At 38.8% G+C, this 13,431-nt stretch overlaps 2 protein-coding genes across 18 annotated transcripts in view; both read left to right on the top strand.

Annotated features, from left to right (window-relative positions):
* Positions 1-3,078: 3,078 nt before the first annotated feature.
* The window catches only part of LOC112190909 (putative disease resistance protein At3g14460), an 88,192-nt gene continuing 77,839 nt past the window's right edge, over positions 3,079-13,431 (top strand). For 4 of the 17 annotated variants that reach the window (XM_040510987.1, XM_040510970.1, XM_040510950.1 and 1 more), the window contains exons 1-11: positions 3,079-3,543; positions 3,683-3,907; positions 4,042-4,142; positions 4,283-4,596; positions 6,052-6,152; positions 6,279-6,368; positions 7,304-11,404; positions 11,559-11,643; positions 11,813-11,898; positions 12,340-12,553; positions 12,949-13,331. In XM_040510987.1, the coding sequence (XP_040366921.1) occupies positions 6,326-6,368; positions 7,304-11,397 (4,137 nt within the window). In that variant the 5' untranslated portion in view covers positions 3,079-3,543; positions 3,683-3,907; positions 4,042-4,142; ... (1 more) ...; positions 6,052-6,152; positions 6,279-6,325 and the 3' untranslated portion in view covers positions 11,398-11,404; positions 11,559-11,643; positions 11,813-11,898; positions 12,340-12,553; positions 12,949-13,331. Of the gene's footprint in view, positions 3,550-3,682; positions 3,908-4,041; positions 4,143-4,282; positions 4,597-6,051; positions 6,153-6,278; positions 6,369-7,303; positions 11,405-11,558; positions 11,644-11,812; positions 11,899-12,302; positions 12,554-12,948; positions 13,332-13,431 lie in introns of all 17 variants that reach the window. The other 13 variants (XM_040510975.1, XM_040510954.1, XM_040510972.1 and 10 more) reach the window with 12 other exon arrangements.
* The window catches only part of LOC112199846 (brix domain-containing protein ZK795.3), an 80,168-nt gene continuing 79,102 nt past the window's right edge, over positions 12,366-13,431 (top strand). Inside the window, exons 1-3 of the mRNA XM_040518786.1 lie at positions 12,366-12,370; positions 12,488-12,553; positions 12,949-13,028. Coding sequence (XP_040374720.1) covers positions 12,366-12,370; positions 12,488-12,553; positions 12,949-13,028 — 151 coding nt within the window. The remainder of the gene's footprint in view (positions 12,371-12,487; positions 12,554-12,948; positions 13,029-13,431) is intronic.

Raw genomic sequence — 13,431 nt, 5'->3', positions numbered from 1 at the left:
TATGATTAATTAATAGGTTGTCAGAGAACCTTAGAAATTCTTAGATGACATTTAGTCGATTGAGAATTAACCAATTGGTGACATATGTAGGGACAAAAGGAAGGAGGAAGTAGGGAATGACAGAAGTTCAAAGATCCCGATATGCAGTCTAAATCATTCATTACAAAGATGTTCCACTTTGATCTAAAATACGTAGGCCAATCAATCATTCTACTTTCTGCAGTTTTTGGTCTTCAAGTGAGTCCATTCAGTAGTCTTATCATCGTCAGATAAACTTGACCATCTTAAAAAGAAAATAATTGAACTCTTACTTATGAGCTAGTTAGTCAATCTAAGGCATACTGCACCTTTTGCTCTTAGGCAATGGACCACCTCAAGATCTGGTTTCTATTTTAAGGCTATAGTGCACTGTGTTATTCCAGTAGCCAATCTCTCTTCTTATACTCATCCAAGAAAAATTATACGCACTAATTAACACTGTTTTTAGTCATCATTATCATCAATACAAACTTATACCGACTTCACATGCAAACTCCAAGCTAACCTTTCCTTTCTTATTCTTAAGATGATTATTTGTTGCATATGAAAACCGGGTGCTGGAGCTGTCGGGCCCACTGGAACTCTTCAAGGGCATTAGAGCAGAAGGATGTATGTGCAGTTGTTCAGGTTCTTTACTGTTTTCCTTTTTCTGTTGGTGTATCATATGAGGAACATATGTTTTTGAAATTTTGGACGGCTTATGTCAAATAAATGATGTGGAAATTGTCACTTCTTTACCACAGGAAAGCATGACAGTATCCTCAGCTTAGCCGGATTTATAAATACTCGGTCAAAAAATGTTGTTCAATACTGAAAAGCTGAAGAATCTATGTGCAGTTGTTCAAAAGCTGAGGTACAAGAGGGTCATGCTAGCATAAAATCGTTGACCGCTGATGCCTGGTGAGTCGCATATTCTGTGCTTTTTGTTTACAGTACCAATAGTAACATTGTCACAATAGAATATCAGGACCTCAGTCATTTATGTGCATATGTTTATTCCTATTGGTGTACGTGTCTATCCAAATCTTAAAACAAACCTGAAAGGTCCTTTGTCATTGATGTAAAATGGAGTTAAAATTGCAGTCCACAAAATGCTTTGCAAAACTCCTTTTCTACGCCGAGCTGATTCTTTCTTGTACAAAAAAGTTTAAAGCCAATCAATTTATTGATTTGCCCTTAAGGTGCCTCCATTGAGATGTTCTGTTCTATTTTTCTTTATTAATCATAAGTTCATAAGTCATAATTGAGTACTTCTGCATTTATTTTTGTGCTTTGTGTGTGGTTTATGACGTGCTCAGTAAGCTACTTTACTGAAGATATGATAGAAGTTTTATCTAATCACAAATTGTTTATCTTTTCATAGACAAAATCTGCTTAACCATAATTAATTCATGTCTATTTATAGTAGTTAGTGTGAAAGATTGCTTGCTGTGTCTTGATTACTTTACCTAAACTTATGCAAAATTCTTCTTGAAAAATAAAAAAAAACATATTACGTACGTACTAAGATCAGTAATATCGCTTACATACTAACTTGGCACTCATATCAGGAAAAAAAAAAACCTAACTTAAGTATCATTGAACAATCATCATATATAAAGAATTCACATGCAAACCCCAGTTTGGCCTTTACTTTCTTCACTTTCAGTGACTAATGTGGAATTCTTACTGCAGGAGAGCAACGCCTGTTTATACCTTTGGCCGTGTTTTATAGTATCATGCACTAACGGGGGTATGTTACCCAGCATGTTTGGTGTTTACACTGATATCATTTCTCAGTGTGTTCTTGCAAGTCTTCGTGCTCCTATCAGTTGTATGTTTAATTGATGAGAGTAAAAATAGAATAGAAAAGAGTTGACAACTTGACAACTTCGGTGCTACGGTGACGTTCTGAGTGTATTGTGCAAGTAAAGGTTGTCATTGTACGTACCATCAATAATGGTTTCAATTTTCAATGTTGTGTTCTCTCGGTCATTGTGGATCTGATCAAGTTTTATTTTGGCGGGTTTTTCTCTTTATGATGCAAAACAAGTCGGTTAGGATTAGGCTCGATCGGTAGTTCAATTCTCCAATCCATGTAACCAAAAAATAGATCAAGCTTTGCTTTTAGTATTTTAATCCTCTGTTATGGTTATGTTTGCATCTGTGTTTTATATCCAATTTCTATGAAAATCTTTACAAGTCTTACGTGGGCTGGGTTGGTTTGCTCATCAGTTCGATCCTAGTCGGTCGCAACGTAATTTAGCTCTGCGTGTTTCTCTCCATTCAGATATGTATGAACAAATGCATTGTGAGATGTTTGTCACCAATAAAATTTTATTGCTTCATTCTTGAGGTGTAACCTGAGTGTTTTACCATCAAAATAAGGACATTTCCACAGCTTTTTTTTTTTTTTTGGGTTTAGTAAACAAAGAAATTACAACAGAAAACCTCTACTATAGCCAAGACCTAATTTATCAAAATTAAAAGCATTAGAGGTAGAAAGAGGAAGAGAATCGTTCCAAACTTGAGCATTTGAACCGTGTCTGCAATTGCTTCTGCCAAGAAATAGACTAACATGCTTAAAATTGACATTGTGGAGCTTATTTGCAAGAAATGTAATATCCTTCATGATTAGTTCGATTCAAGCTATCTGAAGCCATGAAGAACAGCAACATGTAAATTCTGAAAGCTAGTGCCTCTGTTGTACGTAAGAGCATTTGATTGATTTGGATTTTTAGGAAGCAGCCAATATAAGATCTCCATTTCCATTTCGGAAAAATAAAACCTCCTGCACTCTGTTGATTCATTTTGACTAATACATCAAAGTTAAGTTTAATATAACCTTGTCTAGGAGTATTTCATCTCTCATTTCATTTAATCTACTTAATGTATTGATATATTAATATACCTTTTACAATTCTGTCATTCAACATGATATGTAAACATTAGAGGTGTAATTAAAAATAAAAAACTAAAAGTGATAGGTGAAATTGACAGTTAAAGGAAACGTTAGGGGACAATATGCTATATTTCCCAAGGGGTATATAATAATTACAATTGAAAACTAAGGAACGAACCGGTAGAGTAGTACCCAAAACCCGAATAGAATCGAAGAACCGACTCTCAGAAGTTACAGAGCTTTCTCTCTCAGACCCAAATTTTCATAAACCCTAACCCCCGTCGCTCCCCAAAATCGTAGCTTCCCTACAAAACCCGCATTGCGAAACCCTAATTCGTCGCTCTCTTCGGCAATGACGAAGGCGTACGGAACAGGCGCGTACGATTTCAAGCGCCACCATGTTACCGAGTACCCGGTGGAGCTGAACCACCAGCTTGGAGAGAAGCCGGTGGAGGCTAAACCCGGCGCGGCGCTGCCGAGCTCGATAACGCTGTCGGAGATTCAGAGGGACCAGCTCACTATGATTGCCGCTGCCAATTGGTCCAAAGCCAGCGGGCAGGTGTAGAAGGCGTTCGACGCGGAGCTGGTGAAGAAGATTTACGAGACAATTACTGTGGAATATGGTACTGGTATTCACATACTGAGATTTATACCTATTGGAAGTCTTATGATTTTTCTTTGTTATAAAAGCTGGACCTTTCAGAATTTGTGTCATATTTCTTTTTTTCCTTTGTTTCAACATAAACATTGCTGTTGTTGCAGGTACTTGAGGCTGATGTTGCTGTTGTTCCGAAATGCTACTTGAGTGCTTTGTATATACATGAAAAGGGGAAGCTCTTTACCCAACTTGTTGACTTGCTGCAGTTTTATGAAGGATTTGAGATTAATGATAATGTTGGGAAACAATTGACGGATGATGAAGTGCTCCAATCTCATTATGATCGCGTACAATCTTTTCAGCTGCTTGCTTTTACAAAGATTCCTAAGGTGTGTATATAAGCAGTCATAGAAAGAGACTCAATTTAAAAGAGTTCCTAAATTCGTAGAGGACATAGTTCCATTTTTTCTTTTATAGTATATTGTGCTTATGTCCTGATGTTTCTTTCCCTTTGTTCTTGCAGTTGTAACAGCTTGCATTGGTTCAATTAACAACCAAAATGATCTCTCTAAAAGATTGTCTGTACTTTCTCCTGAAGAATTGAAGGATTTGGTTTGTTCAAAGGTATGTGGAGAATATTGATTCACCTTTTTAAGGTGCTGTTGTTTGAAACCTCTGTTTTTTTTTTTTTCCCTTCTTCTTTTTGTTTTTCTTTGTAGAACTGTATTCACTATCCAGCATTGGTACATATTTTGTGTTCTTAGATTCTAATGAAAGTCAAGAAAGCAAACTTCAACTAATGAATCGAAGAAAACATTGAATACAATACAGAGCATTGTATGAAAGTAAAACTGAAAACAGAGAGACGGGTGAGAGAAAAGGTGAAGCGGAAGTGATATGGTGGACGCGACTTAAGGAGGGCAGAGAAAGAGAGAAAAACACGGAGAGGAAGAGAGGGGTTAGGTGTACAAGTAAGTATATGATGCTTAGCCTTATGATGGCAGGAAAGCTGAAGCCAACTGTTATGCAACAATCAGTATTTGGGGGCCTTCTTCTGGATTATCACAAGTTCATAGTGGTATGGACAATATAAGCTTCTTCTTCCCAAATGCGAAAAAACTATTTCACTCATTGCAGCGAACCAGTACCAATTTAATTTCTTTATATCTCACATGTAGAGCTAATGAACTTTAATGTTTCCATATTATGCTGGACATAAATGATCTTTCTGTTAGTTGCTAATCAAAAATCGCAGTTTTTTCACTGAAGAAGTTCTGTTAAATCACCAGATCACATTGGATCATTCATTTCTGAATTATTATAATATGTTGCCATGGTTGATTTCCTGTCATACAATGATCTTTACAAAATTCTATGAAATTTAAAAGACATGTATGGAATATGACAAATGAAGGGGATTTTAGTAGATCAAAATGGCTGGTGTTCATGTTATGAGCTGTCTCTTCTCTGAGAACTGATATGTATTCGCTTCCATTTTTCATATTTAATTACTTTTCACTGAGAAGAAACATGGTCTGACTCTGCTCGATAGCTTGTTCAGGAGGAGCTAGCTAAGGTCAATGTGAAAGATTCTATTCCATTTCCCCATTTCAAGTCGATGCAAAGTTTTTCCTTTACAGAAAAAAAAAATAGTAATAATTTCAGTTTCATTAGTCTTTTTACTATTGTCGATGATAGCCCATCCTTCCTTTTACCTGCTTCCAACATTCGCTGACTATAGATTTGACACTAAAAGTAGTCATAAGTTTGAAAATTGATCATAGAGAACCTACAATATTTATTTAGTTCTTAATATTCTTTTTACATGTTCTGTTGCATAATAAACTACGATGCTGCATCTTTCCAGGTTACTGTGCTGTAAAGCAGGTTGACCAGTTATAGGTTGATATAATGCTGTTATAATAGATTCAAATGGTCTAGCCACTTCATTTATTGATAGTCAAACAAAGGGAGACTAATAACTTCAATATAACAGATTTACTGAGTTCATGATGATTTAGTAATTTCACTAGGATTGAATATGAATATGAGTTATATAAGCTTTCGGAACACGTGCATGTATGGAATATGAGGGAGGAGGACAGATGGTATTCCTGGAAAAAAAAGAAAAAGAAAAAAAGGAAAAAGAAAAAGGGCTAATGCATTTGCATAGACCTAAAATTGGATGTCCTGAATTACCTTTTCAATAGTTGGTGTGCATACTTGTTCCCATTTCTATCTATCCAAACCTTGAAAGAAACCTGAAAGATATTTTTCCTTTCCATGAAGTGTATGCAGTCTACAATATGCTGCCCCATACGTATGTAATTCATTACACAAAGCTGGCTCTTTATTGTCTGAACCTTTTGAAGGAAGCAATCGTTCCTAATTTTTCTGCAATTAATCACATCTGGCACCTCCTATGGAGTGCATTTTTCATGTCTTTTACCTTTACTTGATGGCCGGGCAGTCAATTTTTTGTTTGTCAGGATTTGTATGCATTATCCATTAACTGTTTTTTTTTGCTTGACAGATAATAGGGGCAACAACTACTAGTACACGTTTTGGAAAGCTGTTAGGAATGGAAAGCTCAAGAATCTTTGTCTTCCCTTCTCGTTCTGGTTTGATTTCAAGGTACTGTTCACTTATTCTAATTCTGCTGTACAGTGTACCTGAAATGGATTCCCTTATTAATCATAACAGATGAATGTGATTCAATATTGTGATTTATTCTTTTCTACTTTTTTGATCCTTTTGCAGTTGATTAGAGTAGTGCCTGAACAGAAGATTGTCACTATTTTCAGAATATGGTGGCGTTTTGCTTGATCTTGATACAAAGTTCATCTTCATGTATCACTTAATCTATTTATTTCTGTTGTAAAGAAATATTACTTGGTTCATGTAGAAACATATATTAAGTATTAAGACTTGATCTGGGATCCAACCAATCTCTGTCCCCTTGGGGCTTGGGCTACAGATAAGATATAATTAATCTGCAAAACAGTAAAGGGGTCTGGGTGTACAGATAAGATATGTGGCCCACATGCTTCTTATCCTTCTTTGCTTCATTCGCTTTGCTGCATTAATGATGATGTTGGGTGAGGGACTAAATTATTCTTATCATGCAAGTTTGTTGAGAATATATACCTCTCACATGGGAAAAATGGGACCTTGCCTATGGATTTATAAGGGTTTGGGCTACTCCATCTATTGCCAATTGGTTTTGGATGTGAACCCTAGATTACTTTATCATGGTATCAAAGCCAGGTTACCCACGTGTGCATGCCTAACGGCCACACGGGCTCCACGTCACCCAAGTTGTCCACGTGTATGGCTTGAAAATTCGCCACACGTGCGGGGGCGTGTTGAGAATATATACATCTCACATGGGAAAAATGGGACCTTGCCTATGGATTTATAAGGGTTTGGGCCACTCCATCCATTGCCAATTGGTTTTGAATGTGAACCCTAGATTACTTTATCAAATTTGAGTCTTAAAAGACTAAAATCAAGTACGAAAGATTCCTTGATTACCCTGTCATGTACAATAATGCATAATATAATGATTTGATCGATCAAGTCTTAAATGACTGCCAGTGCCAGTGCCTTTCTCTCGTTGTTTTTGTCATCACATGACCGATCTAACACAAAACAACAAGAATATGATGTTACCTATTCTTGAATCTTCAACATTGCAAAGCTTTCACAAAACAATTCGATCTGCACTTGTTTTAATTGCTTTGCTTGCTCCTCTGTGATCTTCCTGAAACTAATAACTATGGCAGTGGGAGAGATCTTTCTTGCGGCATTCCTTCAGTTGCTGCTGGACAGGTTAACGCCTCGGGAGATCCTGGGCTACTTTGGAAGCTTGGGAGGAGCTGGCAAAAAGCTGCAGAAATGGAGAGAGACACTTTCTGCAGTTGCAGCCGTGCTTTACTATGCGGAGGAGAAGCAGCTGACTAACAAGGCAGTGGATTTGTGGCTGAATGACCTCAAACACTTGGCCTCTGATATGGACGATCTACTCGACACCTTTTCCACTGAGATGTTAACACGAAAGCAGCTCAAGCTTCACCAAACTGGCACAAGCAAGGTACGAGGCTTCTTTACCAAAGTTCCTCACAAAGTTAAGTTCAATTTCAATATGAACTCTGAAGTAGACGAGATTGCTAATCGGTTGCAAGACATAGTTGACCGGAAAGAGAAACTCGGTTTGAAATATAGTGAGCATACCTCTACTTCAACATCGTCATCGCACAGGACACCAAGTTCATATGTGTTGGATGGACCTGTGGTTGGGAGAGATGAAGACACAAGAAAGATTGTGGAATTGTTGTCCAGAGGTGTTGATCCTTCTTCTCCCACAAATTATCAAGTTGTTGCCATTGTTGGTATGGGTGGACTCGGCAAGACAACGCTTGCGGGACGAGTCTTCAATGATGTAGCTACAGTGGAACAGTTTAATCTCAAGATCTGGGTTTCAGTATCCGATAACTTTGATCTTCAAACGGTGACGAGAGCTATTTTTAAGGAAGTTACATCTCGGCCTTGTGATATGGATGAGTTCAGTCGACTTCAAGATAATCTGAGCAAGGAGATCGATGGTAAAAGGTTTTTGATTGTTTTAGATGATGTCTGGAGCACATGTGATTATGATTCATGGACAAAACTGCAAGCTCCCCTCCGTGGCGGAGCCAAGGGAAGTAAGGTAATGGTGACAACACGTGATGAAAAAGTAGCTGCATTTATGGGAGCCCCAGCTGGTGATGTTTATCATTTAAAGACTCTATCAGATGAAGGTTGTTTGCAAGTATTTGAGCAGCATGTTAGCAATGACAGGCCACCGAATTATGACTTGCTTAAGAAGAAAATTGTAACAAACTGCAATGGATTGCCATTGGCTGCAAAAACTCTTGGTGGCTTTTTACGTCGTAACAAAACTGACAAGTGGGAGGAAATACTGAATGATAAATTATGGAGTATATCAGATGGGAGTAATATACTCCCAGTACTCAGATTGAGTTATCATTATCTCCCTTCACCTTTGAAGAGGTGCTTTGCCTATTGCTCAATACTTCCCAATGACTATGAATTTGGGATAACCCAATTAATCCTTCTGTGGATGGCAGAGGGTTTCCTTGAGCAAACAGGAGGGACTAAAGGAATGGAAGATATCGGTGACGAATATTTTGGGGAGCTATTGTCTCGGTCATTATTTCAAACCTCGGGCAAAAACAGTTCATGCTATGTAATGCATGACCTTGTTGGTGACTTGGCACGATGGGCTGCTGCAGACACATTTTGCAGATTGGAGGATAAACTGCATGGTCGATGTTCTGCAAAGACTCGCCATCTGGCTTACATTTCTAGTAAGTTCGATGGGGTAAAAAGATTTGAGACATTTTCTGAAGCCAAACGCTTGCGGACTTTCCTACCACTTCCTGTTTCCGGTGGTTATGAGAATTATCTAACTCGTTATGCTACTTCTGATTTATTGCCACAAGTGAAGTACTTGCGGGTGCTCTCCTTCAATGGCTATAAACTGACCGAGGTGCCAAATTCCGTAGGTAAGTTGAGACATCTACGGTACCTTGATCTTTCTCACACATTAATAACGTGTTTGCCTGAGTCAACATGCATGCTTTACAACTTACAGACATTAATATTAGAGAATTGTTCAAAATTGAAGACACTACCTTCAAACATGAGCAATTTATCTAATTTACGTCATCTCAACAATTCAAACATGCCTTCATTGGAAGAAATGCCTCCCAAAGTAAGTCGGTTGACTCATCTGCGAACTTTGCCTAATTTTGTGGTGGGGAAAGGTAGTGCATCAGGGATTGGAGAGATACAGTCATTGCATCTTCGTGGGACCTTGAGTGTTGGAAGATTGGAAAATGTGATTTATGTTGGGGATGCAAAGACGGCTCAAATAATGAACAAGGAAGGGCTGGAAATCTTGCAATTGGAATGGAGCGGCACAAGCGAGAAGGAGTTGGAGGTGCTGTGCAGTTTAGAAGCTCATAAAAAGCTTAAGGAGCTGACCATCAAGGGCTACAATGGTTTCGAATTTTCAAAATGGATTGGACATCCTTCATTCTCTGATATGACGTCTGTGAAATTGGAGAATTGTAAAAACTGTCGATTCTTACCTCCTCTTGGCCAATTACCTTTTCTGAAAAAACTTCAGATACAAGGACTGGCCAATGTTGAAAGTGTGGGTGCTGAGTTCTATGGAGAGTGCAGCTTGCCTTTTCCAGTGTTGGAAGTCCTGAGGTTCAAGGATATGCAAAATTGGAAGGAGTGGCTTCCTTGCAAAAGAGATGAAGAAATTCGAGTTTTCCCATGCATGGAAGATCTTGTAATCTTTAGTTGCCCAAAATTGAAAGGTTGGTTGCCCAAGAACATGGATTCATTATCACAGCTGTATATTGCTGAATGTGAAGAGTTAGTGGTTTCAATAGCCAATTATAAACATCTTCGTATGCTGATCATCGACGGTTGTAAAAGGGTGGTGCACAGAAGTGGAGTTAAGTTTGAGTTACTGGAGGCCATGGGGCTTTATAATATTTCAGAGTTCAGACTCGAAATAGACGGGTTCATCAGAGGATTGCCAAAGCTTCAAGGATTGTGGATTACTGGTTGTGAAGAGTTGACATGTTTATGGGAGAATGAGGATAGGTGGCTGCAGCATCGAATTTCCAATATTATTGGAGGCAACATATCTGACTCCCCCTCTCACTTTATTCAAGAGCTAAGAGCACTCGGTGTACTTGAGTTAACTGGATGCTCAAATCTAATCTCTTTTCCAGAAGCTAGTTGGCCACCTTGTCTTGAATTTGTAAAGATGGTGTCGTGTAATTCTTTGACGCATTTCGTAAGGTATCAAGTACCGCCAAGCATAAGAAGAATAGAGATAGAAAAATGTCAAAATTTTAAACTATTAGTGAAGGATGCTGGGGAGCTAGAGAGTTGTCTGGAGGACTTGAAGATAACAGAGTGTGCATCTTTGACATCCTTATCAGGGAATGGAGGCCGACTACCCAGAACGCTCAAATATCTCGATTTAAGTGACTGTGAACGATTGGAGTCAATAATCAAAACATTCCACGATGACACTTGTCTTGAATATCTTTGGATAAGGAGGTGTGCAAATCTCAAATCCTTACCAGAGGGGCTATGCCATCTCTCCGCTCTTCGCATTTTATGGATAGAGGAATGTGGAAGTCTCGTTTCCTTCCCAAGAGGAGGGTGGCCATCCAACCTGGCATGCTTGTCTATCTCCAGTTGTGCTCAATTGGAAGCCCTCCCCAGAGGCATGGACAACCTCAGCTCTCTTCAGATTTTGTTGTTGAGATACTGTGGAGGTTTGGCATCCATTCTAGAAGAGGGTTTCCCACCCAACCTAATTAATCTGGAAATTGGCCATCCCGAAAGCTGCAATTCTCTCTCAGAGTGGGGGCTTCACCACTTGGACAGACTCACCTCTCTTGAAACCTTTTCTATCTTCAGTGTAAATCCAGATGTGGTGTCCTTTCCGCCAAAGGAGGTGCTGCTCCCTAAATCTCTCATTAAACTCACCATTGCAGGCTTCCCAAATCTGAAGCGCCTGTCATCATCTTTTCAATCACTCACCTCTCTTGAATCCCTTGACATTCTTGGATGCCCAAAGCTAGCATCTATTATTCCAGAACAAGAGGATCATCTGCCTCTTTCACTTACACAGCTTCGCATCCGTGAGGGCTGTCCGCTGCTCACAAAGAAATACAAACCAGGTAAAGGACGACACTGGCCCAAACAAATTGCCCACATCCCTTACGTTTATGTTGGAGACTGCGATGACGAAGCCGAAGCCGAAACCGACCGCCGGGCATAGATATCAAGTTCGTCAACTATTACATATTTTCCGATTTCATTGTATCTCATTGTACTTTGAAGACCTTGAACCCTAACACTATGACGCGGCTAGTCAATCCTTACTCTAAGTTATCTGCTCATGCTTCATCTGTTAAGTTTCTGTTTGTGAATGTTTTGCAGACTATAGAGCCGCAAGAAGTACAAGGTTGAGCAATGGACCAGCTCAAGAGTCTTGATCCACGCACCCTTCTAATTCTGGATTAAGGTACTGGCTCATACCACTTCAAATCTCTTCCCTTACACCGAGCTGGCACTTTCTTGCCTTGGAGCTTTGAGGCCTCTGCTGGCCTGGCTGGATGTTAACCCTTACTGTCTAAGCGATCCGATCAATCTTATCTATGAATTGCTCATGAATCTTGTTTTGCATTTTGCAGGGCAGCAGCAATTAAAAGGTGGAGAAAGTTGTCTGCAATGAGAGCACCTCAAGAATTTTGATCTGGGCTTCTAGTTCTGGTTCAAGGTATTGTCCACTTAAGTAATTCCAATTACGGTGCATTGATATGCATTCTGTCTGATATATGCCTCAGTTATGAGTAATGTGAACAATAAATTTGTTGTATGACAGATAACCTTTCTCCATTAACAGATCTTTCAAGTCTCTGTAGTGTTATAATCTGGTTCCTTACCAGATTTTTCTGTTTTAGGTAAATCAAACAAAGCTGACAAATATTAAAAAGTATATAAAGCACTACACTAATTTTTCTGTTGACGTATCTTTTATATTGGAAAATTGTTTCTGAAAATTTTGTTTGATAGGGCAACCTTTCCCTACGAATACTATTGAAATTTCACATGCTTAACTAGTTAGATAGACTACACTCTGTACATATACTGTATACAAATAGTAATAACTTCTCTTATCAGGTTAGAAGCTCAGGCGTTTCTTTTCTATATGCTGCAGATTGCCAGTCAAGATTATGATAGCCAATGAGGTATTTAAGCATGCCGCTACCATTTCAGGGTGTTGAACTTCTGGTAAGAATAAAGTGACTCCGCATAAAACTGGAGTTTTTGGAAGCCTGTTGTGGGATTTTGCATGCGTGTTGAAGGTCAGCTTCTTCGAGCGCGGTTGTGGGAACAGAGCAGGCTTCAGAACTAAAGAAGCAAATTTTTTGGTAAAATCAATCTTCTATTATTTCTTTTCTTGTCAGTGACAAATAGAGTGAAATTGAGATTAAGTGTATTTGGTGTTCTCTGCTGCAGAACAAGAGATGTCGTTGTGATATTCATATGCAGTTTTTTTTTTTTTTTTCCTTTCCAACTTGAGTTTGTGTAGGCGTGTGTGTTTGTGTTTTTTTTCTTTAATTGTTTTGCATTTGATGGATTGTGATGTATATTCTAGATGTATGTCTCTGAGTTACTCAAATATGGGCAGAGGAATGCACACCTTTTATTTCACTTGCAAATCCCGTGCTATAAAATCCCAAACAAACTGCAACCTTTGGACTTTTAAAAATAGTGTATTAGCATCTAAATTCTATACTCTAAATCCCTCTCTCCTTCTGAACAGTACAATCCTTAGGAACAGTGTTCTTACTGTTGTGTCCCCCATAGCTGCTGTGCTGTCTGTGTCGCGCTATTTGGCCTGCTGTCTGCTTGCAACTGCATCCATCCGTCTGTTTCAGTTTTGGTAGTTGAGAGCGTAATGAGAGATAGAATGAGAAAGATATAGATGAGAGCAGCCCCAGTTGAAAGCTGAAGAATCGCTTCTTTGAAATTTGATAGATTTATCTCCCAATTGTCCCATCGGTTTGACCGATTTTGAGTCCTTCATCTTACTCTGAAGAATTTGAAGAAGGATAATCACCCAGACACTCAGATCGTTTTAACTTCATATGACAAATCACTGTATCGATTGGAGTCTTTGAAATTATTCACGGTCCAAGTTCTGAGGTATTTTTTCTTCTTCTTTGCATTGCTGCCTTTTGTGGATGTATGTGATCTGCTTCAAAACCTAGCATCAATTCGATCTTAATTGGATCCTTCTGCTGTA

Source organism: Rosa chinensis, chromosome 1, assembly GCF_002994745.2.
Source record: "Rosa chinensis cultivar Old Blush chromosome 1, RchiOBHm-V2, whole genome shotgun sequence".
In the NCBI taxonomy this organism is placed as follows: Eukaryota; Viridiplantae; Streptophyta; class Magnoliopsida; order Rosales; family Rosaceae; genus Rosa; species Rosa chinensis.
Note: the sequence above shows the minus strand (reverse complement) of the source record. Positions and strands in the feature narration are given on the sequence as shown.